This window comes from Pocillopora verrucosa, chromosome 1 (genome assembly GCF_036669915.1).
Source record: "Pocillopora verrucosa isolate sample1 chromosome 1, ASM3666991v2, whole genome shotgun sequence".
NCBI lineage: Eukaryota > Metazoa > Cnidaria > Anthozoa > Scleractinia > Pocilloporidae > Pocillopora > Pocillopora verrucosa.
In genome coordinates, this window is record NC_089312.1 from 11098699 (window position 1) to 11125645 (window position 26947).

General features: G+C 37.9%; 1 protein-coding gene and 2 pseudogenes across 2 annotated transcripts in view; all 3 read left to right on the top strand.

Moving 5' to 3' along the window:
• The window catches only part of LOC136280947 (thrombospondin-type laminin G domain and EAR repeat-containing protein-like), a 28812-nt gene extending 15339 nt beyond the window's left edge, over window positions 1–13473 (top strand). The window contains exons 1-9 of one of the 2 annotated variants that reach the window (XM_066166910.1): window positions 8136–8398; window positions 8565–8625; window positions 8811–8837; window positions 8968–8994; window positions 9529–9563; window positions 9751–9804; window positions 10444–10524; window positions 10726–10768; window positions 12200–13473. In XM_066166910.1, coding sequence (XP_066023007.1) covers window positions 8267–8398; window positions 8565–8625; window positions 8811–8837; window positions 8968–8994; window positions 9529–9563; window positions 9751–9804; window positions 10444–10524; window positions 10726–10768; window positions 12200–13179 — 1440 coding nt within the window. In that variant the 5' untranslated portion in view covers window positions 8136–8266 and the 3' untranslated portion in view covers window positions 13180–13473. Of the gene's footprint in view, window positions 1–8135; window positions 8399–8564; window positions 8626–8810; window positions 8838–8967; window positions 8995–9528; window positions 9805–10443; window positions 10525–10725; window positions 10769–12199 lie in introns of those variants that run through there. The other variant, XM_066166917.1, reaches the window with a different exon arrangement.
• On the top strand, window positions 1913–3782 carry LOC136282235 (uncharacterized; annotated as a pseudogene).
• A 2484-nt stretch (window positions 13474–15957) lies between the features above and the next one.
• On the top strand, window positions 15958–21311 carry LOC136281557 (uncharacterized; annotated as a pseudogene).
• The last annotated feature ends 5636 nt before the right edge of the window (window positions 21312–26947 follow it).

Consider the following 26947-nt stretch of genomic DNA (forward strand, 5'->3'; position numbering starts at 1 on the left):
GAACGGTAGATTGGCAGAACGGCGAATTGGAGGAATGGCCGAATGGCAGAATATCCCTTAACGCAGAATGCCTTGTTGTCGCCCTCCAAAACGTAAGAACAATCAAATGCAAGCTGAAATCACGGACAAGAAACAGAATTGCCATAAGTCTCGACTGGACATATACTTTGCGAGTGGTTTTCGTTCCAATGTAAGTAAGATATTCAACAAACTTTTGATGCTCCAGTTTTATATAGTTTAACGGCACAACAGAAGACAGATTTTTGACAAATTAGACGCCCGTTGTGTGTCAGTTATGTTAAGATTGGCCATTCCCTCCACTCGCAGAAATGAACTTATTAAGTTCTTAAGTGAAGAAAAACACCAAAAAAACAAAACAAAGAAAAGAAACCTGTTGAATCAAGTTGTTCCCTTTTCTATATAGCTTGCATATTTGTATATGCTGATTGCAATACGGTGACTTAGAATTAGGGTCACCGGGCTTGTTTTCGAGTTACAGTAAAATAAAGTGAGAAAGGACGTTGTTTCAGAGGATGGAGTGTTGTTTTGGTAACATTAGTTTTTATAGAAAGAATTGTTAAATAATTGTCAACTCAGCTGTTTTCAGTCTCTTGATTACCCGCCGCTGGTCTATCTAGGATATGAAGTAAACCAAGCAATGTTTATTTGTGTTATTTTAAGTATCCATCAGAGATACACACAATGCAAAATAGAATAGTTTGTCACGCAAATTGGTTCTCCGCCAGCAAAGTCGCCGTGATTGCGTAACCTTCCTTTGTCTAATAAATGTGAAGCGACGGTCAAATTTTTCAGGAAGAAACACTGAGCTCTCACTCACCAAAAAAAAGCCTGTTCTTGAGGATATAGTGAAATCAGATAGAATATATTTTCTGTGACGAAATTATAAAAGAAAATTTAAAAAAAAAGTATTTTCTGCAAAAACCAAATTTGCATGTTGATTTCATGTGTTTGATCACAACGCATTAGCCTGATCACAGACTAGTTTACTCTCAAAATAGACTACCACACTTAAGATCAGAGAAGTGCATCTCTTAAAATGATAACAAAATAGGTTTCTTGACTATAGATATTTGAAAACTTATTTAAAAATTGCCACAGTGTTGGAGCGGTTGATGGGTAAAAAGTATCGGGCAGTTAACAAGAGAATGGTTATTCGACCAAAGTGGGCAATTATTTGAAAATTTTGCAATATGTCCTCACTTTCGTTAGAACCTAGCGAAAAGATCGATTCTGTCATGATCCTGAAGAACAGTTTTATTAAACCGAGTGAATGAACAATTGGTAAACAATAAGCAATTTTTTATGATGGTCATCCAGACACGTCAGCATAGCGCGACACGGGGACAAGGTGTTTATTTCTACATACCACTTTCATGAATAAGTACGCCTATCGATTGCGAAACCAAATTCTTAGAATTTTAATCGAACTCTCGAAAAATTAAACAAATCGACATCGTGTTTTAAGGTCCTTCCTCTTCGGTTCGCCCACTAATGTGAAACTTAACCGATTACATGAAATGCCGATTGCCAGTCTAAGAATTTCTAAACATAAGAAAGTGAAGATATAGCTTCATCGAGAGTCAGAGTAAAAAAAAAAGGCTATCATGGAAGTGAAGTTGACCTAAATATCATTTTCTGTGCAACTTAAGTAAATCATGTAACTACACTGTATATGCCACAGAACGCGGTTGTTTTCGTTATTCTCTAATCCTAATATATTCAGCGTTTTCATTACATGTTGAATGTAGAGCATGGTTCTTGAGGTGAAGCAAAGGCTGTTTTAGTGAACCGAGTAAACGGACAGTTAACAAACAATTCTTGGTTTTCACCCACGTGACCTATACCTTGACAACGGTTGCTACGCCGCCATATTGGTGTCGTATTATTCAAACATTTCGCGTGTTATCAAAGCTTTAGAAATATTCTTCATCATGGTTCATTGTATTATGGTTGATTGTTTTCATAATAGTGGAAAGACGAAAGGTATAGGGTTTTATAGGATTCCAGTTGTAGTCACTAACCAAGGAGAAAAAGCAGAAGAGCTAAGCAGAGAACGAAGAGAAAGATGGATCGCCGCCATTAGCCGCGACGACATCACTTCGAAGGATGTCCTCAGTAATGAAAGAGTCTGTGGACGACATTTCGTGTCAGGACAATCTGCAAAACCCTGGGATAAGTACAACGTCGACTGGGTTCCTACTTTGAATCTCGGGAAGACAAAATATCAACAGGAAAACCACGACATTAAAGAGGCAAGAGCTAAACGAGCGAAGGAACGCCGCAAAAGATCACTCGAGCGTCAAGAACGCGAGGCAGCTGAGAAACGAAAGAAAATCGATGTCAGTGGCCTTCCCGTCCGTGATGTGGATTTCAGTGATCCTAAAGAAGGATCTTCCAAGGAAATTGATTCTTCTGAGGATATTTTTGATCACGATTGCGCATTTCAAGACCACACTTGCTCAACTCTCGTTGACAGTTCAACTCAAACCCAAGTTGATGTATCTGAAGCTATGACTCAAACCGAAGAGTTTGAATACCTTTTCAAAGAATCCTATAAGCCAATTGATCGAGATTTTTTTGATTCTGATGAAAAAGTTCGCTTTTATTCTGGACTGCCTTCAATGGATATCTTAATGACCGTCCTTGACTTTGTGTCACCCCACATCAAACGAAGAACCCAAAAACTTAGCCTTTTCCAGGAATGATTATTGTGTTGATGAAACTGAGACTGAATATGCCTTATCAAGACTTAGCCTATCGTTTTCAAGTATCTGTGACAACAATATCAAGAATATTTTCATCATGGTTACCAGTGATGGATCAGCATTTGTCCCCACTTATTTACTGGCCTGAAAGACACCAGCTATGGAAGACAATGCCTCTTTGTTTCCAACAAGCCTTTGGAACCAAAGTCACTGTTGTTATTGACTGTTTTGAGATTTTTATTGATAAGCCTACAAACTTGTTAGCTCGAGCTCAGACATTTTCATCCTACAAGCATCACAATACTATCAAAGTACTGATTGGTATTTCTCCCCAAGGAGCTATTTCCTTTGTGTCAGAGGCATGGGGAGGACGTACCTCTGATAAGTTCTTGACAGAAAACTGTGGCATTCTTGAAAAACTTTTGCCAGGTGACATGGTTATGGCAGACCGGGGTTTCACAATCACAGAAAGTGTTGCTCTCAAACAGGCAAGACTTGTGATACCAGCCTACACGAAAGGGAGGGAACAGCTGGATCCTATTGATGTGGAAAAAACAAGAGCTCTAGCAAGTGTACGGATACATGTTGAGAGGGTGATTGGTTTGCTGCGTCGCAAGTATACTATTCTTCAAAGCACTCTTCCCACTGATTTCTTGAACAATGACAATGGACAGGATGAAGTACCAATTATTGACAGAATTATTAAAGTATGTTCAGCTCTTGTAAACCTGTGTCCACCCATTGTACCATTTGATTAGCTCCATACTTCATACAGTACTATTATAGTCATATATTGTAGCTAATGAAATGATATGATGGGGTGGAGAATCTGTGTATAATTTAAGAAATATTATAACCCTATGAAAAGAGAGCAAGTGACTGGGAATGAGCACTGTGTAACATTAATAATTTAAAAAAATATACTTCCATTACAAGAAGGATCGACAACAATGACAACATTTTATTTGTGCTGTGTATATATATTTACAAAAATTATATGAATTAAAATATAAATTATGTTTTCAGGGGGCAGTAAGGACTGTTTATTGAGCACAGCTGCTTAAAATAGCTTGAGTTCATTATTCTTCTTGGATTTTTTTTTTTAATGACTGCTACTCTTGAGATTAGCATGAAACAACAAAACAACATTTTTAGTGTAAAATGTATTCAAAAATGTGGAAAAACTTTGATTTCACCAGCTCTCAAACATTCAAGTAAATGTGGTCTCATTCTTGGGATGTCAAACATAAAATCTGAAGGGTTGAGTTCAAACACAAGGCATGTTGCAAATGCTACAGCAAAAATGCCACAGTCACTGCCATTCATTTGTTGCTGCACTGGTACAACTTCAATGCCAACAAAGTTATCTGGTAGCAGATCTTTAACTTGCTGCTCAACTTCATCATCAATAATGTCATTGTACAGACTGTCGTACAAATTAACACATCCTGATGTGCAACCAATAGAACTAATGCACACCCAATGTGAATTACCCGTATGTAAGATTTGAACAAAGTCACTGGTCATTATGTCAAAGTTCCTTACTCTTCCAAGAGTTGGTCTTTGAAAACCCTCAATGAGAGGATTTACTTTCTTGATGCATATTTGTGCTGCCTGTATTATTTTGCAATCCAACCAGCCATCAGGAGATGAGATTATGTCATAGTCATGCTCATCTAGATCTCCAAAAGATGCAATTCTGTTAGCTACACCTTTAGTCACACAGATTATTTCTAAGTCCTCATCACTTTCATATTCATCTCCAGTACAGTATTTATTTGACTCATTTTCATGTAGATCTTCAAAAGATTCAGAAGCTGTTCTGCTTTCAGTCACACAGGGTATTTCTATGTCCTTGTCACTTTCATATTCAGTTCCAGACACAACTGAAGCTGATGGATTATTGACAGTACATGTAGTACTGGTGGTATAAGAAGAACATGTGGTAGGGATAGTTAATGAAGACCTGTCTGCAGGTTTTTTCTTCACTTTGCAATTTTTGCAGACCCAATATAGCTTGCTGTTATTGGGCATCCTCTTGTAGTTTAGACATTTCAGATGGAAAAATTTCCCACTCTGACATTGACTATGACATTTCAGCAGCTTTTCCCCTACAACAGGTTTAGTTTTGCAAACACAAATGGACTGTAATTTCATTGCTTCATCGAAATCAGGGTTCTTTTGATAATCAGGCTTGATCTTAGTAACTCTCTTGGCTTTCTTACATTCTGGAAGTAACTGGCAGCTTGGACAGTACCATACTTTGGGTAAGGGATCAGATATCCCTAAACATGAGAGGTGAAACTCAATGAATGGGCACTTGGGGTTTTGACAAGGCACTGTGCTTTCTTCTGGTTTGGGTTTTCTGCAGTAGCAAACAGGCTTTATATCACCTGCTGGTACAGGTGCAGCAATTTCATGCTTCCTGGTGTACCATCTTCCTAAGATTTCAGGTAGGATACAAGATCTCCACACTTTGGTGAGTTTTGGAAGAACTGATTCCCAGTGTGAAATGTCCTTGTAAATTCTCTCCAAGAAAAACCTTGTTTGATTGTTATTGTCAATAGAGCACACAACAAAGTCACAATACTGAGAGTCTGTGATAAACAACTGTTGCTGTACTTGAAAAAAGTACTGGTGATTTCTCTTGAGCTGTACCTTTCCATTGACATTTTCAAGACATGAATTCTTCTTTTCCACATAACTTTCAAGGTCACAGTTTTCAATGTTGTAAGGGCATTTGACTTCTCCACAACCATTCCCACAGCATGAACATGATACCAAAAAATCTGGAGTAGCATTTATCCAGGGGTGCTGTTTATCCACTATCATACCACATTGTTCAACTTTCAGATCTCTGTGAGTCTCTAGCATAGTCTTGGTATAAGCATTCACTGCAGCACTCTCATTCTTACGGCCATGACTGATTGCTTTAGTAGTAACTTTGAACAGATCAGGATATGAGATGGACTTAATTAAGGATTGTGATGGCATAGCAGGGTTAGTATGAGCTACTGCCCAACTCAGAGATGCACCAATGCGCCCAGCTCTGTGCCTGAAAAATGCATTTCCTTTAGCCTGTTCCCTGGTGTCTTGCTCAATTAATTCTACCTGTGATTCTGAAATAGTCAGATCAATATTTTCACACTTTTCTAGGAGTTCTGGATATGACAAGTCAAAATTACATGGATCAAAAAGGTCAGAAATGGTTGGGATACTTCTACTTTTCATGATAAACTGTTCAGAATAGGGTTCAATCAAGCTTAAGGCAACAGGTTTGAACTTGCACTCATTTATTTTGGCAAGCAAATGTTTAAGCTCAGTTCCTCCAGATGTAACCCGTTCTGTCGAGACCTTAGCTTTCTTTGTAGTGCAAGGTGCTGATAAGGAAGGTGGAGAGTTTTCTGATAGTCCCTCAATACAGGTATCTAAGTTATCTTTCAACTTTTTCGCCGACTTGAAGTTGATATCTTTGACCCTAGCATAAGGAACCTCACTCACATATGTCGGTAACAACCACGTGCACTTTACTTGCGTACATGCCAGCGTTTCATTAATTCTCGTTGAAGCTTCGATATGAAATAAAATACTTGCAATATGTGAGCAAGTCTCAGCTAGTCCAGCTTTACAACCAAGGCAGTGGGCTGATAACACGGTTCCCTCCTTATTAGTAATAATCCAAACTGCAAATGGTCGCTCATTCATTCGTTGAGAATGTCTCACCTTTCCGATCACCACGAATTTTTCACCTATGACTTTGCCTTCAACACTGGAAATAAAACCCGACACCATCTGATTGTAGGCCTCCAAGCTTTTGAAAGCTTTGAACTGTTTCTTTGTGTAATAACTCGTATCGATAACCAAATAGCACAGGAGATCTGTAGCTTCTATGGGTGGTAAACATTGTGGATCTAACTTTGCGTCGATCAATGTAGCGGGATCGATCCCCACGAGTGATATTTTTTCTAAATACCTTTGTTTAACATGTGGCTCTAGTCTTTTAACATAGTCGCTTAAAGGTATATTGCAAATATCTTCCTTTTTTTCTTCCTTTTTGATGTTTTCAGAAATTTTGTCCAAATCACGCGACATACTTTTAAAGAATCATGCACCAAAACACTGCATTTTGACATATGCTAATAAGCTTTTGCGACACCAATATGGCGGACGCCTAATTTGCATATGCTGTGACGTCACGTGAAAACCAAGAATAAGCAATTTCTATTTCTGATCATCTGGACACGTCAGCATAGCGCTACACGGGATAAACACAGCGGGGTACTTAATAGAACAATGTGTGTGAGCCGTTTGCTCAACTTGATCAAATTTCCAACGGACCAAGGTAATTACTTTCACTTGTCAACTTTATTAAGAAGTAACCCTTTCAGCGATAAGTCATAATTTTTCCTTAGTGACCCCCTACTCTTTAATGTTGTTCTTAGAGTTATGTCTTCTGCTTCGTAAAAAAAGAAGGAGAATATTATATTTTCAAAATAATTGCTATTTTCATTACACCTGGTTACTCTGGTAAGCAGGGTCATTTTATCGTGGCAAAGCTATCTCGTAAATCCCCTCCCTTTAGTATTTTTATTCGCAGGATAAACATATTTTAAACCAGGATAATACGCATATAGCATTCAATATCAACAAGGTTACTTCATATTGAGTTACACGTCATCTTTTTCATAAACCAGGCTAAGGAGCCAAGAAATAAAGAAAAGCCTTTAAAAAAAGGTTTGTCCCATAGATACTGCTTGATTCTAGAACCGAAAGATTCAAGGGATGCACTATTAGGAAAAATTATCTTATTCAAAGGAAACTTTGGAATTATGCCACTGATAATATTTTGCTAGTTAAAATGATAATTGGGTGAACTAAGTCTCGTCAGTCGCTTTTGTGATTGCGGTACATTGTTCTGATCTACGGTTGCAGTCAACCGATTTTTTTCCTTTCAAACTCGCTTACGGTGAATGGCGTCGTTACAATCCTATTAAGCTCCACGAGAATAGTTTTATCAAAAAGTTGCACACTTATATCCTAAATCCACGGCAATTAACTATCTTAAGTTTATTTCATTTTTATTCAACCGTATTTTATATTGAATGAATTTGCGTGTTTCCTACTTAGGAAAAGCAAACGAGAATTTTCTTTCAACTCACAGTATTCATATCAACCATCACATATTTGAAAAATTTCTCAAAATGATGTCAAACGAGCTGAGTTCTTGCTATGGACACCTTTCCTTTCACAGATCAAAACCTTTTTTTTTACTACAGTAATTAGTGAGAATTTACATAAAGATCAAACAACTAATCTTCGCTGATAAGGGCCTAAATTCTCCATACCAGATCACTGTACAAGATAACGATGTTTTAAGGAGAGATAAGAAGTTCATCGTAGTCGGTCAGTTAGCATATCATAATCCATAAACTACAAATTCTCATTGTGCATTGTAAACACTATTCATAACACAAGCCCTTGAACATCCTGAATTTTCCTGTTGTGGGACAAAATAAACAGAGTTGGAAAGTGTTCCTTCTATGCTGACAGATTCGTCTACCATTTCATATCGGAGGGCGCTGAGAGTGAAAATGTTTCGCTTATTCTTTGTGTTGGCTCTTGCCTTTTCGTTGAGTTCCTTCGCAAAATCACAGAAAAAATCTGCAAATCAGGTAACCAAATTGGTAACTAGGCTTGAAGTAATTATATTCGAATCGGAATTCGAGTGAAAGTGAGAAGGTTTGTGTTTTGTTCGTGCTTGTGATTTCCCAAACAACCCCTTGATTTCATAATTCATGTGTACACTGCGGCTCGTTTTTACTTTCAAACCTTCAACAGAGTCATGGAACAGCGACAAAATCAAACTGCTGCGTTTCACAAGTTGGATACTGTAAAGATGGTGGGTAAAACTTCAAACAAAAATCCCACCTTGTTCAGCACATTTATAATTACCTTAGAATAATAATAATAATAATAATAATACTTGTAACACGCATTTACTTATTTACATCTGCTCATATGGGTGAGAAAGAAAGAAATTCGAGTTTCTTCATTGATGTTTGGTTTCTGTTAATTTCTGGACAGGAAAAGACGGAAAAGATGGACAAAACGGTGAGTGTGCAAAAGTTACTTTATGGTTCATTCATCAAGTTATTGACTTAAAAACGAACAACTTTTCATCATAAAAATAAACTGTTTACTTACCTTTCTAACATAAGAAAATTGATTTCTTTCCATGCAGGAAAAGATGGACGCGATGGAATAAACGGTGATGTATTTATTTATTCAAAGTGAAGTTTTGATTTAGATGGAAAATTTTTTAACGTGAATTCCTTCATAAACACAAGTGGTAGGGACGGCTTATTATGGATTTGCCGTGGAGGGGGGGGGGGGGAGAGGGCTGGTGGAGGACTTTAGGAAGATCACATGTTTTTAAGGGGGTACTGATGGGGGATCAGTCGCCGATAACAGAATATCAAGGGGGGACTATAGTAATATAAGAATATTACAGAGCCTTTGGGGAGGACCAGGTAAAATTTTTGCGAGACGCTACCAAAATCCTCGGGCTGACCCGCTGATTGGTCCTTTATGGGAATTTGGGGAGAGAGAAAAACGAAAACCTAGTAATATGATGATTACTTGTGTCAAGTTAACATTACAACGAGTTTGAATGACTGAAAATTACTGTGAATAATTCCTTTTTTTTGGGAAACGAAGGTGAACCGTGACTTTGTACTTTTGTTGCTGTTTTCGTCTATCTATGTTTCACAATTTGTACTGATCGCCAACATTTTCAACATAGGACGAGATGGACGCGATGGGACAGTTGGAGCAAAGGTTATGTATTTTTAAAACGATAATGTAACCATCGTTAAAAAAATGACATTGAAACGGACTTGAGAATACAAATGCATTGAACTGTATATGACGTATCTCTTCTTGTTAGTGGTGAACTTATGAGTACATCAATCAAACTGTTGTCATGGTTACCGGGAGATTACTTCCATTCCTTTTACTCATCCAGGGAGAGAAAGGTGAACCAGGCATGCATGGTGTGAATGGAAATGCTGGCATCAAGGTTGATAAAAAATTAAGTGGTTTTCTGGCTAATTTTTCTTTGCCTTTGATCTGATTGACATTTAAACTGTTACCAATTATTTGGTTGGAATATTTAAATCGTGATTACTGCAGGTATCCCAGCCTAAAAAGATGCAGTTATAGAATTAGGTTTTGGGAAAGGAGAACATTTCATTATTCCGAACTGTAAGAGTTCTCTTGCTTCTTATTTTACCCTATTGGAGAATTATCTGACTGTCAATGAATACAATGAGGTATGTCATACGTTAAATTTTGATTTATTCAGGGGGATGGGGGTGAGCCAGGAATAAAGGGAAAGAATGGTAGTTGTAGTTCCGAAGTTAGTTCTATGAATCATTCGGTTCAACTAAAAACTGACAGACAAATGCGATAATAGTAGGACTAGGAACCCCTGGTAGGACCTTGCAGGGATTGGTCATTATTAAGTTGGGGGGGGAGGGATCTTCTAAAGAACGTTTCATGAGGTTCGTATGAAAAATTCTTTCGTCGAGCACAGCTTAAAGATAAACTTGAAAAACAGTAACTTCTCAAAGTTATTTCATGATGGATAGCGAAACAACTTCTCCCCCTCAAGTCTGTGCTATACAACCTTTTTTTATAAGTTTGCTTTTTCATCGAGGGTGAGAAAGGATCTGTTGGACAGAAAGGATCACTAGGACTAAAAGGACAGAAAGGAATGCCGGGAACATGTGATGACCTGGTACGGAAAGATATAATGGATAGAAATCATCACTTAAAAGTGCAACAGTTCTTGTGTACTTCTAAAGCAATGAAATATTGCAACAAGTAATTTGCTACTTCTTTTTTTGTTATTATTTTTTGGCAGTTATTGTGTGAAGTTCTTTGACATGCACAAGCACGAAACGATAAAGATAACGAGATTTCTAATGATTCTTTGCAGAGCTCCTCGTCATCCTCCGGGAAAAGAGGGTGTTGTAAAGTCGGTAGGAGTCATTTTTTACTTGTTTTTGTGGCTTATGTCTCCTACAGGAGGCGAGGCTACTTATGTCGTCATAATGAGTGAGTGAGTGAGTGAGTGATGGTTACAATAGAATTCCGATCTTGATCCAGTTTTTACTCGATGTTAACTGTGCTACTCACTCTTTGTTCTGAAGTACTAAAGAAGACGAGAAACATCTTACAATAATTTCACGATGGCGTGTAAAAAACCAAAGTTTTTCCTATATCACATAAGGTGATCGGCGCAACATGAAAACCTACAGGAAAACATTTTTCTTTAAACGGGGAGTATCTTACCGTTTGAATCAGCGAATTATGCCTAGTAGATCGGAATATACCTTTTTTTTAGTCCTTGCCGTCACGCTACAAAAGATGATAAACACCTCAGAATAATTCACAGTAGCCTTACCAGCACGTTATTAAAAACAAGGCATTTCCTTGCAAAAATATCTAGATAAGTTTTATCTGCACATCGTGGAAACTATCGAGAAAAATTTTATGATGAAAAAATTTCTCACCATTGAGAGGACTTAGATTTAATTTCTTTTATAAAATAGCACTACAACAATAGCAGCAAAATCAAAGACGGCAACATCGAGCCGTATACATCAGACACGAGCTATTTTTTTTATTCGTAGGAAACTAGTTTTGTTTAATCAATTTTTTTTATATTGCCTCTGCTTAAATTTAAGCTTTCAGGGAATTCTTGTTATAATTAACAAAAAGTGCCAAAAACGCCTTCCAAAACGTAAGAACAATCAAATGAAAGCTGAAATCGCGGACAAGAAATAAAATTGCCATAAGTCTCGACTGGACATATACTTTGTAAGTGGTTTTCGTTCCAATGTAAGATTTTCATCAAACTTCTGAGGGAAAATCTTGTTTGATGCTCCAGTTTTATGGAGTACAATAGAGGATATATTTTTTGACAAATTAGACGCCCGTTTTGTGTCAGCTATGTCAAGATTGACCATTCCCTCCATTCGCAGAAATGAACTTATTAAGTTCCTAAGTGAGGCAAAAAACAAAAGAACAAAACAAATAAAAAGAAACCAGTTGAGTCAAGTTGTTCCATTGTCCATATAACTTACATATTTTTATATGCTGATTGCAATACAGTGATTGAGAAGTAGGGTTTGTTTTCGAGTTACAGGAAAATAAAGTGAAAAAAAGGACGTTGTTTGAGAGGATGGAGTGTTGCTTTGGTAACATTATATTTTATAGAAAGAATTGTTAAATAACAGTTTCGCATGTCGTATGGAAATTTCGAAAAGAGCAAACTGTTAAAGCTTCGGTACGTTAAAATACGGTGATTAAAAATAACGAAACTCTTTTGAACCACCTTTAATAGGCTAATAACCAGAAACAAAGGATGAGAGGTAAACTCTGTCAACTCTGTTTTATTTTTATCAAAGAATGTTCCACTGGTTTCCATTTCTTCGAGAAAGTTCAAGACTTGCCAACCAGGGGAGCTACAGCTGTTCAACATTTCACCATCAATGGAAGTCTGTTCCTCACCTTTGGGAACTATTATGGAGATGTTCACAAATACAAGACAAGTTCCGTGGTTTATAAGAGGGATGAACCGACTGAAAAGTTCACATTGTACCAGACCCTGCAAACTGGAGGTGCATATGGCGTTGAGTACTTTTCTATCGCTGATAAACATTTCCTAGCTGTGGCTTGTCATTGGGATGGTACGTACCAAGTTGACTCTGTAGTATTCCAGTGGAATGGACAGCGGTTTGTGGTATTTCAGAAATTACCAACAAAAGGAGCTGCACACTTCAAGTTCTTCACATTAAATAGCGAAAAATATCTCACAGTGGCAAACTATTTCGATGGAAGTACCCGCTCAATAAAATCAGTCATCTACAAATGGAATGGCGTCAAGTTCAACAAGTTCCAGGAGATAGCAACTGAAGGTGCCTTGGGATGTACGGCATTTGAAATAAACAATGTCACTTACATCGCTTTCGCCAACTATTACAACTCTCAACAGAAGAATTCTGTTCAGTCCACTGTCTTCAAATGGTCAGGAAGACACTTTGCCAAACTACCGTCTCTTCAAACTTATGGCGCATATGACGTGAAGTCCGTAAATATCAATGGTCACACATTCCTCGCTTTTGCCTGCCACTACTCTGGAAGTTCCCACAACACTGACTCGTTTATTTTTAAATGGGATGGTACCAAGTTCGTTCTTTTCCAATCCATTCCTACTCGTGGAGCCGTTGCATTGTATCCATTCGCGATCAGCGGTCATACCTACTTAGGCATGGCCAATCACTACGACAGCAGCGTGAAACATAACACTCAGTCAGTTGTGTACCAGGCCTCTAGAACCAGTTTATTAAGTATCAAGAGATTTCCACCCATGGAGCGTTTGATATGACATCCTTTGAGTACAAAGGTCACACCTATCTGGCAGTAGCAAATCACTACAATCAGAAATACAACATAAACAGCGCTTTGTACAAGTGGGTGTAGAAATAGGGGCACAAAACTAAAAACGTAATGACCAAGGGTCTTAGCTGCTTATGCATTGGTGTAGTGATAGTATTTGCTCAATAATCGAAGAACAAGGTTTAGATTTAGGGATTTTTTGTGAAAATTGACTCTTTGATAAATGAGTGTTTATCAGCCTCTTTAAAGTGAAAGTAGCAATAAAGCTGTGCATTGAACAAGACACTAACGTCTGGTTTAATTCCAATTTTGTTTGAGTAAATGATATCCACTTTAATTGATAAAAGTTGATCCCCAGAAAAATAAAAATAAAAGACACGTTCAATATTCTGAAATGGACTTAAATACCTTTAGGTCATCTGTTGTGTGTGTGTCGTCACATAAGTAACACCTCCCTTCCCCCGCCCCCTAATGAATTATTTACAGAGACAAAGAGACCAGGGGTGATATTTCCATTTAATTCAGATTTTTTTGGATCCAAGAATGTTGAAAATGGCTAGAACTATAATTCTAAGTAAGAAAATACTTCGAAATTTAAAAGTTCAGGCAGCTCATAACATTCTTTGCTATCTACGCTCTGTTGACTTTGAAAAGAGCATAAATGTAATATAATAATTGTTGTATAGTTTATGATCTCCTCCTCAACAAGGGTTGCTGCTTACATCACTTGTCAGAAACATTCTTTCTTTTTGCTTTTAACAATCATAGAAATAAGCTCGTAGACACAACTTTTTAGATTAAGCAAAGTGAGGAAGGAGGCGAAGTCCAGAGTAAAGAGTTAAGGAGTTTTGTGAAAATTTTCAAAAAAGCTTACCTTTTCGCAAGCAAATATTGAGAGAAGAATATAAAAAAGAAAATTGTTTGCAAAGCTTGTTTTTGAAGCTATGTGAGTTTACAAAATCGAATTTTTATTTAATAAAAAAAGTGCAACTGACTACAGATGAACTGTTGAATACCTCAAGGAGCACGCACAGGTTTCTTTAACTTTCCATTCTTGATGGCTCTGAGCTTTCGACATGATCGAACTTTTCTTTCTGTTTCTTCAATACAGTGTAAAAATGCCCAATTATTTCCGCCTCAACAAATTGTGATCATTTTTATGACATTAGGTTACCATTATAACACCACAGCCTTGAAATAGCCACAAAACATCCACTTTATCGCATTTAAGGCTTGAAATTTGTGCTAACAAGTTTACCATTCTCTTTAAGGGAGACGTCTGCACACATAGACAAACCCACGAATCTCTAATCAAAATAAGTCGAAGTTACTATCATCTGATTTTCTGAATTTCCTGAATTTCCTGTTCCTACTAAGTCATCCATCTTTTACAATAAAAAGAGTGCTTAACTATATATTATGGTATCATGGTACAAGACCGACCGAAGACTTTTACCAGGTTATCAAAGCCATGTGAACAATTGGTATTATAAAATAATTCAAATAGTACGCGCGCTCTGATTGGCCATAAAACCATTTTACATGAGCGTATGTAAACACGGTTTTCGTTCCTCTTTCATTAGTTATTTTATAAAAGAAATGTAAAATGGTTTCCGTGTTTACATAGCCTAATCGAAACACTTGGGAGGTTGGGAGAACACGAGATAAGTTTCCATTTTACCGCAATTCTTCATTATTGATCACTATTGAGATGAAGTACTAGAAATTGAAATATCTAAAGCGATGTAGAGTTTTTATTTACAACAGATTCCACACTTCTTAACAGTACCAGGACCAGGCAAGTACCGAGCATAAGGGAGCCCCTACTCCCCCCCTTCCCGCCTTTCACTCCCCCTAAGCATGTGGATTCAGAGCACTGTAGGAATCACCTTACCCCTCAAAGACTAGAAAATTGCCGACTTATTAAGAAAGGAGCCTCGTACCCTCAGCTGGAAAGCTTAACCTGACTATGGTAACCAGTCGTCATAAGCAAATTACGGAAAAAAAGCCCTCTCTAGTGAACCAAAAAAATGAATTTAAATGTAAGAGATGTGATGCATATTATGCAGGCGATACAATCTATTTACTATGTAACGGGGAGCATAAATACTCTAAATGTGATGAAACAACAGAAGCAGGCCATCTCACATAGCTGGTGGCTTTTCTTGTGTGCTGATGCGACGAGGCTTGAGACAGTGGCTGGTTGTCTGTTCACAAGATGAAAAATTACCATTAAATTGTTTCCTCTACAGAATGCTTTCCTTGAAATTAGCGTAAGTTGACTATGGCTATAACGAGATGGAAATGAGGACGGTGGAAAAAAACCACACAAGAAGTTTTTTCGTCATCAAATATGTGTCGAGAGGGGCGTAAGAGTTTGCCTAAGAAAGATGTAGAGCAAGTCATGAAGTATTTTTTTATCAAGCGTTGCGGTAAACGGAAAAATGTTTGAGCCATCCTTTCCAAGGGCTTCGGCAATAGTATTAGTGTTTTTATGATCTAAGTTCTGGCGAGGAAGGAAGTGAATTCAAGGAAGGTTTCTGGTCGCCTCCCGGTTGATAAGTAATCGAATTATAGGGTACTTGACCGGCGGCGAGAAGGGACACACTTTAAGTCATTGATTGACACCGAAAAACTGGCGCGATTATCCCTCGAGGAATAAGGAAGCGCTTTACTAAAACTGAGAGATTTCTTGGGCATTGAATTTTTCTCCGCGCGGTTGCTACCGTCCTAGGTCAGGGACTACACTCTGGCGAAGAAAGAGAAGATGGCAAAAGCCATATTTGCATATGATGCAATGGCGGCCGAACGTGTTTTGGGAAGCTCTCTAAAACTTTTAGCTTTCCTGTTCACAGTTGTATTTATAATTCAGGATAATGTCATCACATTTAGGAAACAAGACCCTACCGTCCCACAGACGGTTTCAACATCACTCGAGGTGCTGGGGCTTGCCTCCCACTCAACTCTTCGACCGAATGGCAGGTTTAAATCTCGCGCCCGGCGCTTTCTGGCACTCAGAGTGCAATACCAAAGGGACGAGCAGCTTTAACTTGCAGAGAAATTTGATAGTATATGGGGATATATCGTCCAATCCTGGTCCTAAAAGAACGAAGATTTCGCCAAAATCACCAATGCGGTGAATCTCAGAAGGCTGCGAAGAACAACCGAGATGTTATCTTGTGTGCCTACTGTAACAACTGGTCGCACTCTTATTGTCTTCAGATTTCTCGTCTTATTTTTCAATACTAATTAGACAGGCCCGACATTGAGTGGACTTGTCCCACTTGTGCTCTGCCGTGATTCTTTCTTTGCGGGGTTTTCGGAAGGAGAACTTGCCGAAATCAATGTACTGGAAAGGGATCGAGAGAAAGTTACAAAAGAAGATGATGCCGAACTGTCGTTTGGAGAAGAAGATGAGGATATTATTTCTGATAATGTACAATTGGAACTCCTAGCAAAACGCCATAGCAAGGATCGCCTATTAGCTCATCTAAACATGAATAGTGTCCAGAACAAATTTGAAGAACTCAGCGCTATTATCAAGACCTTACACGCTCACATATTGTTTATCAGCGAAACAAAGATTGATGCAAGCTATCCCAACACTCAGTTCTCTATTCCAGGTTACTCTCTCTATCGTAATGACAGAAAAAAGGGAGGCGGTGGAATTTTTTGGCACTAATATCTACATCGCTTATTAAGACACAACTTAAACCCGCCAAGAATTACAAAACATTGGAGCTTCTTGCTTTTGAGATCAAGACAGGTACAGGCAATATGGTTATTATTGGCATTTACCGCCCCCTGAGACCAATGTGCGGTGAATATCAACCATTGCTTGAAAATCAGCTGAGCGAAATTTGCAATTAGGCAAGTTTACAAAGTAACTATGTAGTGGTCATGGGTGACCTGAACTTAGACAGGATGCGTCCTGATAAACCTGAGGGCAAATTGTTACTCGATCTCGAAGTCGAGCAATGTTTTGAATGCCTAATTACAAAACCGACAAGAACAGGAAAGAGCAGAACAAAAACAACAAATACTCTCGTCGAGGTGTTACTTAGCAACAGACCGGAGTTACTTCAATGCGCTGGGAATTATTATCCTTGCCTGAGTGATCATGCCCTTATTTACGGTATCTTAAAGTATAAAGGAAATCCTAATCGATCAAAAGTCATCACGTTTAGGAGTTATAAGAACTTTGACCCCGAAGATTATAAGCAGCTTCTGTCATCGGCCCCCTGGCATGTTGGACAATTGTTCGACGTAATCGATGATCAAGTACATGTCTGGTATTTGTTAATGAAGGACATATTAGACGTAATGGCACTAGTGAAAAGAATGAGAGTGCGTGATAAGGTCGTACTCTACATGACATCTGACTGGAAGAGTGCAATCAGAGCAAAACGAAAGGCCACAGCAAGGTATCTTTAAAAATAAGACACAAGAAAACTGGGAGCTCAAAACAGAGAAGAATAGCCATAAAAGCGTTTTGGGGGAAAAAGACTAAGGATTTGAAAAATAATCCAAAATGCTTTTAAAAAACGTTAAAGCCCTTTCTGAGTACCAAGAACTATACAAAAGATGAAGAGATTCATTTAAATGTGAACGGAAGTGTAATTAAGGATCAAAAACAAGTTGCGGAAGTACTGGTGGAGCATTGTGCAACGTTAGCGGATGGAATTGGAGGTGATGCGGCTGAGTGCAAGGCATTGGAGGATTTTAAAGATCATTCCTGTGTCAGGGAACTAGGTGGTACAAGTCCAATCTACTGGCAGGGAACCTTAAGAAATACCAGACGTTGAACATCGGCTACCGAACGGAAACAACTAGTTCTGAAAGAGCAAGTGGAGGGATCCGCATCAATAATGAGGAAATTAAGACCGCGGAAACTCTCAAACTTTTAGGGGTAACAATAGATTCCAGATTAAATTTTTCTTAACATGTAAACTCAGCGTGCAAGAAGACCAATCAAAGAATTGCTGTCCTCATGCGACTAAGAAATCTAATCCTTATCAAGGCCAAACTCCAACTGAACAAAGCAGCTGTGTTACCTCATCTTACATACTGCCATCTAGTGTGGCCCTTTTTTTAGAGCTAGTGATTCGCACAAGCTTGAACGGCAACAAGAAAGAGGCCTGAGAGTGGTGTACAATGAAAAGCAAGCTAGTTATCTTCAATTATTGGAAAGGGCTCAGCTGCCAAATTTGATGAACAGACGTTTGCAGGACATTAGTATTCTTATGTATAAAGTTAAATATATAAACTAAGTAATATTTGCAATCTTTTTAAAGAACATAGCTCTAAGTATAATTGGGACCTAAATTATGGGCGAAGCTGTCATCAGATGACAGATCAGCCAAAACACTTAATGAGTTTAAAAGGCGCATTCGTGGCAAAGATCTTGCTGAGTTAATAGAAACCGGCTGCAAGGGTTGTATCCTCTGCTCTGCTTTCCATTTATCTTTACTCTCTGCCATCGATATCCTCTAACCACCTCCTTGATTTTTTTTATTGTAAAGTGAATGAACTCTGACGAAGGGCTAACACTCGAAACGTCAGCCTTTTTACTCTTCAGGGTGGCATATACGTTTTCAACTCAGTTGTTAACACTAAATTACCTGCTACACTGCCCCACCGACGCAGCACCACAGTTTCTTTAGAAACTTACCCCATTTATCTTTGAAAGAGAGTCGATTTGAGTGCGTATTGAACACTCTCCCAGCTGTGTTTAAAAGTTATCACTAATTATAAACATGCCCCAAGACTGTGCGACCACAACAAGCATGGCTTACCTTGTTTTTTACTCAGCCTTAGCACGGGTCACTTAATGGTGCTCGTTGCATCCGCTTTCTGGTTTCCTCGTACTTCTTTCGTTCATTTTCTTAACAAATGCAAATCTAGGCAGACGTTTTTAAACGATAACAAACATTTACTTCAGTGTCAAGTGTATTTAGGTACGAGCTATTTGGGGGCACTATATATAGCCGACATAAAATTTAGCCGACAATAAAACATTGAAAAATTAATTGAGAGCCTTATATCGACTGCATAGGGATTATTCTAACCTCACATTTACAATCTACAATCTATAATCTGAATCCAAAATCTAAAATCATTATTATGATCTAGAATGCTACTGATGTCTAGTTTTCTTATGGTGTTTTTAGAGGACTGAAGGTTAAATAATTATTTGCTTGTTTGCGCAGTCTGCTGTATAGTGCAGGTCTGAGGTGTTTGAAAAATCAAGGTAAATTAAAAATCAAGGTAAATTAAAATCTTTGTTGCGCAAATGATAACTTGAACTATTTCAAATGGTTTAAGCTATTATCAACACGTATTATCTGAAACTCTCTATCCACAGCTGCAAAGGATGTTGACCTTCAGCTTGCAGGAAGAGGAGTAACCAATCATTCTGTCAGGAAAACCTGTATTTTAAGGCTACTCGCTGCAGATATTACGGAGAACTTGTCAGCCCAACTGTGTGAACACAAAACCACGGATAGTCAGCGAGTTCGGAACACCAAAGGAGGATGTCCATGACCCTCAGTCGAATTACTTGTTTCCAAACCGGTATGAAATAATGAATGTCAAGTCGCCACTTGTTCGGCTGCAGAAATCGCCACCAGTACACAGAAGATTCATTGATCATGAACCATTCTAACATCCCCCTACTGTCTTACGCCGCTCTACTACTTTCTTGCCGGTGCAAACGTAAGATCTAGCTCTGGATGCACCTTCCAGATATTTCATGGCGATGTAAAAGTCGATACGAATTAGAATTTTCCAGTTCTGAGCCAAAATAAAAAGAGATGAACTCTCTTTCTTAAAGGAAATCGAACTGAGTGCTTATACTAAACTTTCCTCTGCATTTCAAGGATTCTCTTATCAAAAATACAAGCCAAGACGGCGTAACCGCAATAAGCGTGGCTTACCTTGTTTTACCTCGATTTGGGCATATTATGGTATTCCTTACACCCGCTTTCATTCCTCCATTTTACTCTTTCAGCGAAAACAGGGAAGGCGTTTCAGGTCTATTTTGCGATCTAACTTTCATATGCCCTTCTGTCGACTAAGCCGACTTCGCACTTGTGAAAGACATACAAAGGAAGGAAAAAGACGAATAGCTTAAGTTGTAACCACGCCCGCCCTCGAATCTAACTTGTCACTCTTACTTTTCATACAGGATACCCTGGACAGGATAGTTCAGTTTTCCGTTTCAACAGCTTCATTCATTTTATTTACATACCATCATGTTAATATAAGCTGTTTGGCATTATGATATTTGCGGTTTTCTTTTAAACAAGCGTTTTAAAAACAAAAATGATTGATTTATTGATTGAGAAACTTACATATAACAGACATTCATACATCTTCTTCATCTCGCACGCATCAAAACGACGCAACTCACAAATTTTACTTCATATTGCAAAAAGCTATCAACTCAGGTGTTTTCAGTCTTCTGAATATCCGCCGCTGGTCTATCTAGGATAGGAAGTAAACCAAATAATGTTTACTCGTGTTATTTAAAGAATCCATCAGAGATAACACAATGTAAAATTGAATCATTTGTTACGCAAATTAGTTCCCCGCCAAGAAATTCGCCATGATTGCGTAACCTTCCTTTGTCAGAAGTATTCTGTTAAGTCCACTGTCTTCAAATGGTCAGGAGGACACTTTGTCAAACTACAGTCTCTTCAAACTTACGGGGCGTTTGACGTCAAGTCTGTTAATATCAATGGTCACACATTCCTCTCTTTTGCCTGCTACTACTCTGGAAGTTCCTACAACACTGACTCGTTTATTTATAAATGGGATGGTACCAAGTTCGTTCTTTTCCAGTCTATTCTTACTCGTGGAGCCCTCGCTTGCCATCCTTTCGTGATCAGCTCTCATACCTTCTTAGGTGTGGCCAATCATTACGACAGCAGCCAGAAATACAACACACAGTCAGCCGTGTACCAGGCCGCTGGAGCAAAGTTCATCAAGTACCAAGAGATTTCCACCCATGGAGCGTTTGATATGACATCATTTGAGTACAAAGGTCACACTTATCTAGCTGTGGCAAACCACTACAATCAGAAGTACAACATAAACAGTGCTTTGTTCAAGTGGATGTAGAAATAGGGACAAAAGACGAAAAGCATAATGACCAAGAGTCTTAGCTGCCTTATGCATTGGTATAGTGATAGTATTTGATAAAAATCGAAGAAAAAGGTTCAGATTTAGGGATAGTCGAAATTGACATCTTTGATAAATGAGTACTTATCAGCCCCTTTAAGAGTGAAATATACAATAAAGCTGTGCATTGAACATGATACTAAAGTCTGGTTTCTTTCTAATTTTGAGTGAGTAAATACCTTTCACTTTCATTGATAAGAGTTGATCCCAAGAACAGTACTATCAGATACGTTCAATATTCTTAAATGGACTAAAATACCCTCAGCTCATCTGTTCTGTGTGTGTTTTGTCACAGAATTCACATCTCCTCCCACCCCCACCCCCTAATGAATTCTTTACAGAGACGAAGAGATCAGGGGTGATATTTCCATTTAATTCTGATTTCTTTTGGCTCCAAGAATATTGATAATGGTTGGTACCATAATTCTAAGTAAGAAAATATCTTCGAAATTTTAAAAGTTTATACAGTTCATAACATTCTTTGCTCTCAACGCTCTGTTGACTTTGACAAGAGCATAAATGTAATATTACAATTGTTATGTAATTTATGATCTTCTCGTCAACAAGGGTTACAGCTTACATAATTTGCCAGAAACATTCTTTCTTTTTGTTTTTAACAGCCTTAGAAGTGAGCTTGGTGACACAACTTTTTAGATTGAGCAAAGTGAGGGAGAAGCAATTTTTTATGATGATCATCTGGACACGTCAGCATAGCGTGACACGGAAACAAGGTGTTTATTTCTACATATCACTTTCATGAATAAGTACGCCTATCGATTGCAAAACCAAATTCTTAGAATTTTAATCGAACTCTCGAAAAACTAAACAAATTGATATCGTGTTTTGAGGTCCTGCCTCCTCGATTCGTCCACAAATGTGAAACTTAACCGATTACATGAAATGCCGATTGCCAGTCTAAGAATTTCTAAAACATAAGAAAGTGAAGATATAGCTTCATCAAGAGTCAGAGTTAAAAAAAAAGGCTATCATGGAAGAAAGGTTGACCTCAATATCATTTTCTATACAACTTAAGTAAATCATGGAACTACATTTTATTTGCCACAGAACGCGGTTGTTTTCGTTATTCTATAATCCTGATATATTCAACGTTTTCATTACATGTTGAATGTAGAGCATGGTTCTTGAGGTGAAGCAAAGGCGGTTATGATATAAGTGCTTTTTCCGTTTTTCTTCTTATTTTTTCTTCAGAGTCTTAACAATCTTGTCGAGTAATCCCTTTTTAAACAACTTGTCGTATGGAAACTAGGTGAAGTGTAGCGAGGAGCCCTTTTGGTCCAGAACAAAATGAAAACATAGCACTTTTATTAATTATGGGCCTGAGGACTCAAATTTATGTCATTTAGATACTTAGACCTAAAACGAACATACCCTTTTCAATTATCACTTAATTCAATTATTCCCAATATTTTTTGTTTTGTGACAGCGGATAGCTGGTGTAAGCAAACGACCTTGATTATTCTCTTCTGCCTTTGGTTACCTTGTTAATTAATTTTTTTTGTTGTTGCAATAAATCATAATCCCAGCTCTAAAACTCATGAGCCTATTCTCTGACAATACAGCTTGGACGGTTTTAGTGAACTGAGTGAACGGACAGTTAACAAACAATAAGCAATTTCTATTTCTGATCATCTGGACACGTCAGCATAGCGCAACACGGGATAAACACAGCGGGGTACGTATTCATGACAGGACGGATAATGCATGCACTGTAAGTACCTCCCGTTGTTCCATACAAAGCCTTAGAAAAGTTTTCTAAGGCTTTGTATGGGACAACGGGAGGTACTTACAGTCCACGCGTTTTTCCGTCCTGTCATGTTACAGTGTGTATGAGTCGTTTGCTCAACTTGATGAAATTTCCAACGCACCAAGGTATTTACTTTCACTTGTCAACTTTATTAAGAAGTAACCCTATCAGCGATAAGTCATAATTTTTCCCCAGTGACACCCTACTCTTTAATGTTGTTCTTAGAGTTATGTGTTCTGCCTCGTAAAAAGGAAGGAGAATATTATCTTTTCAAAATAATTGCTGTTTTCATTACACCTTGTTACTCTGGTAAGCAGGTTCATTTTATCGTGGCAAAGCTGTCTCGTGCATCCCCCTCCCCCCTAATATTTTTATACGCAGGATAAGCATATTTTAAACACAGGATAATACGCGTATAGCGTATCAACAAGGTTACTTTATATTAAGTTACACGTCATCTTTTTAATAAGCCAGGCTAAGGAGCCAAGAGATAAAGAAAAACCTTTGAAAAAAAGTTTTGTCCCATAAATACTGCTTGATTCTAGAACCGAAAGATTTAAAGGATGTACTATTTGGAAAAATTATCTTATTCAAAGGAAACTTCGGAATTATGCCACTGATAATATTTTGCTGGTTAAAATGATAATTAGGTGAACTAAGTCTCGTCATTCGCTTTTGAATGATTGCGGTACAGTGTTCTGATCTACGGTTGCAGTCAACCGATTTTTTTTTTCTTTTAAACTCGCTTACTGTAAATGGCGTCGTTACAATCCCATTAAGCTCCACGAGAATGGTTTTAACAAAAAGGTGCACACTTACATCCTAAATCCACGGCAATTTACTATCTTTATTTTATTTCATTTTTATTCAACCGTATTTTATATTAAATGAACTTGCGTGTTTCCTACTTAGTAAAAGCAAACGAGAATTTTCTTTCAACCCACAGTATTCATATCAACCATCACATTTTTGAAAAAATCCTCAAAATTATGTCAAGCGAGCTGAGTTCTTGCTATGGACACCTTTCCTTCCACAGATCAAAACATTTATTTTTTTCACTACAGTAATTAGTGGGAATTTACATAAAGACCAAACAACTAATCTTCACTGATAAGGGTCTAAATTCTCCTTACCAGATCACTGTACAAGATAGCGATGTTTTAAGGAGACATAAGAAGTTCATCGTAGTCGGTCAGTTAGCATATGTTGAAGTCCTGAATGTAATTACCGTCCTAACTGTTATAAAGTCCTAAATGTAATAACATTAGGTCCTGAATGTAATAAAGCCCTAAATGTAATAACGTTCGGTCTTAAATGTAATATGCCTCCTATGTAATCGTGTAACTGCGCTAACATTGAGATGTTAAAGTGACAGCTGTTGCACCAAAGAATCCTCTGACCAATATTCATGGAATATTGCAGGCTCACTGATAGTAATCAGCGTCTTTTTATTTGCTAAAGAAGTAGGTTGAGAAGCATTGGCTACAAAACCTAATACTGATACTGATGTGCTTTTGGCTTCAAATTGACGAATGCAAAAGCAACGAGAACGTTGACTAATAGCTCTCTCTATATCATTGGCTCAGACTCTTAAGTGTAACAGATTTTGACAAAATACTTCTGTCATCAGTGCTGAAGTTAGCACTTGATGAACCGAATTACAAGGAAAAGGAAGTCCACCGACTTATACGTTAGACAAATTCTGGGCTCGGTAGGGCATTTTTTGTACTGTCTTCCATTGCCAGATTTGTACGGGTCTGCATAAAATATATTCATATGCGTTATTGACCAAGCGTGAGGTCAAAATGGCTGGATATTGGCCGAGTTCTTTTTTTTTTTTGCGTTTTTATGGACTGAGACGAAGTCTCGGTCCATAAAAAAGTAGAAAAAGAACGAGGCTAATATCCAGTAATCTTGACCATACAAGCTTGGTCAAGAGAGTTTATATTCTCTTGGCTTAATCATTAAAGGATTCATTGTATAGCCAAAGATTTCTCTTTGATAAGAATCAAGAATGGCCTGTTTATTTCGAGAGCCGATAGTGAAAGCCAACTGTGTTTGCAGCATAATAAACCCAAGAGGATCGTTTATTTTTTCTATGTATATGCAAGCATTGTTCAAAAGTTACGAACTTTGTAAGTTTTCTTGCGTGGGATCAATACGGGGAATCCCGAGTGGGCAAGAGGATCGTTTATTTTTTCTATGTATATGCAAGCATTGTTCAAAAGTTACGAACTTTGTAAGTTTTCTTGCGTGGGATCAATACGGGGAGTCCCGAGTGGGCGAGGGTGGGCCCATCATGCCCGCTCAGGTAGTTAATCAGAACACAGGATTCACTTCATCTTGCCCGCGTGCGCCGCTAGCTATATGATAAAGTGAATTACAGAGCAAGATATCTACTGACCAATCATATGTTATCCCATTTCACGATCACAGGTCTCGACATGTTGCCTTTTTTCCATTCAAGAGTCAGAAATTAACAACAAAAGGAGCTTCACACTTCAAGTTCTTCACATTGAATGAAGGAAAATATCTCACAGTTGCAAACTTTCATGATGGAAGTACCTCATCAACAAAATCAGTCAGTTACAAATGATGTGGCGTTAAGTTCAACAAGTTCTAGGAGATAGCAACTGAAGGTGCCTTGGGATGTACGGCATTTAAAATATACAATGTCACTTACATCGCTTTCGCCAACTATTACAACTCTCAACAGGAGTATTCTGTTCAGTCCATTGTCTTCAAATGGTCAAGAGGACACTTTGTCAAACTACAGTTTCTCCAAACTTACGGGGAATAAGACGTAAAGTCTGTTACCATCAATGATCACATATTCCTCGCTTTTGCCTGCCACTAGTCTAGAAGTTCCTACAACACTGACTCGTTTATTTATAAATGGGATGGTACCAAGTTTGTTCTTTTCCAGTCTATTCCCACTCGTGGAGCCCTCGCTTGCCATCCTTTCGTGATCAGCTGTCATTCCTTCTTAGGTATGGCCAATCACTACGACAGAAGCCATAAATACAACACACAGTCAGCTGTGTACCAGGCGGCTGGAGCAAAGTGCATCGAGTACCAAGAGATTTCCACTCATGGAGCTTATGATATGACATCATTTGAGCACAAAGGTCACACTTTGGCAAACTACTACAATCAGAAGTACAACATAAACAGTGCTTTGTACAAGTGGATGTAGAAATAGCGACACAAGACGAGGAGCGTAATGACCAAGAGTCTCAGCTGCTTTATGCATTGGTATAGTGATAGTATTTGCTCAAAAATCGAAGAAAAAGGTTCAGATTTAGGGATAGTCAAAATTAATATCTTTGATAAATGAGTATTTATCAGCCACTTTAAGAGTGAAATCTACAATAAAGCTGTACATTGACCATGATACTAAAGTCTGGTTTCTTTCTAATTTTGAGTGAGTAAATACCTTTCACTTTCATTGATAAAAGTTGATCCCAAGAACAGCACTATCAGATACGTTCAATATTCTTAAATGGACTAAATACCCTAAACTCATTTGTTGTGTGTGTGTTTTGCTACAGAAATCACTTCTTCTTCCACCCCCACCCCCTTATGAATTATTTACACAGACGAAGAGATCAGGGGTGATATTTCCATTTAATTCTGATTTCTTTTGGATCCAAGAATGTTGATAATGGTTCGTACTATAATTCTAAGTAAGTAAATATCTTCGAAATTTAAAAGTTCAGACAGCTCATAAAATTCTTTGCTCTCAACGCTCTGTTGACTTTGACAAGAGCATAAATGTAATATTATAATAGTTATGTAATTTATGATCTTC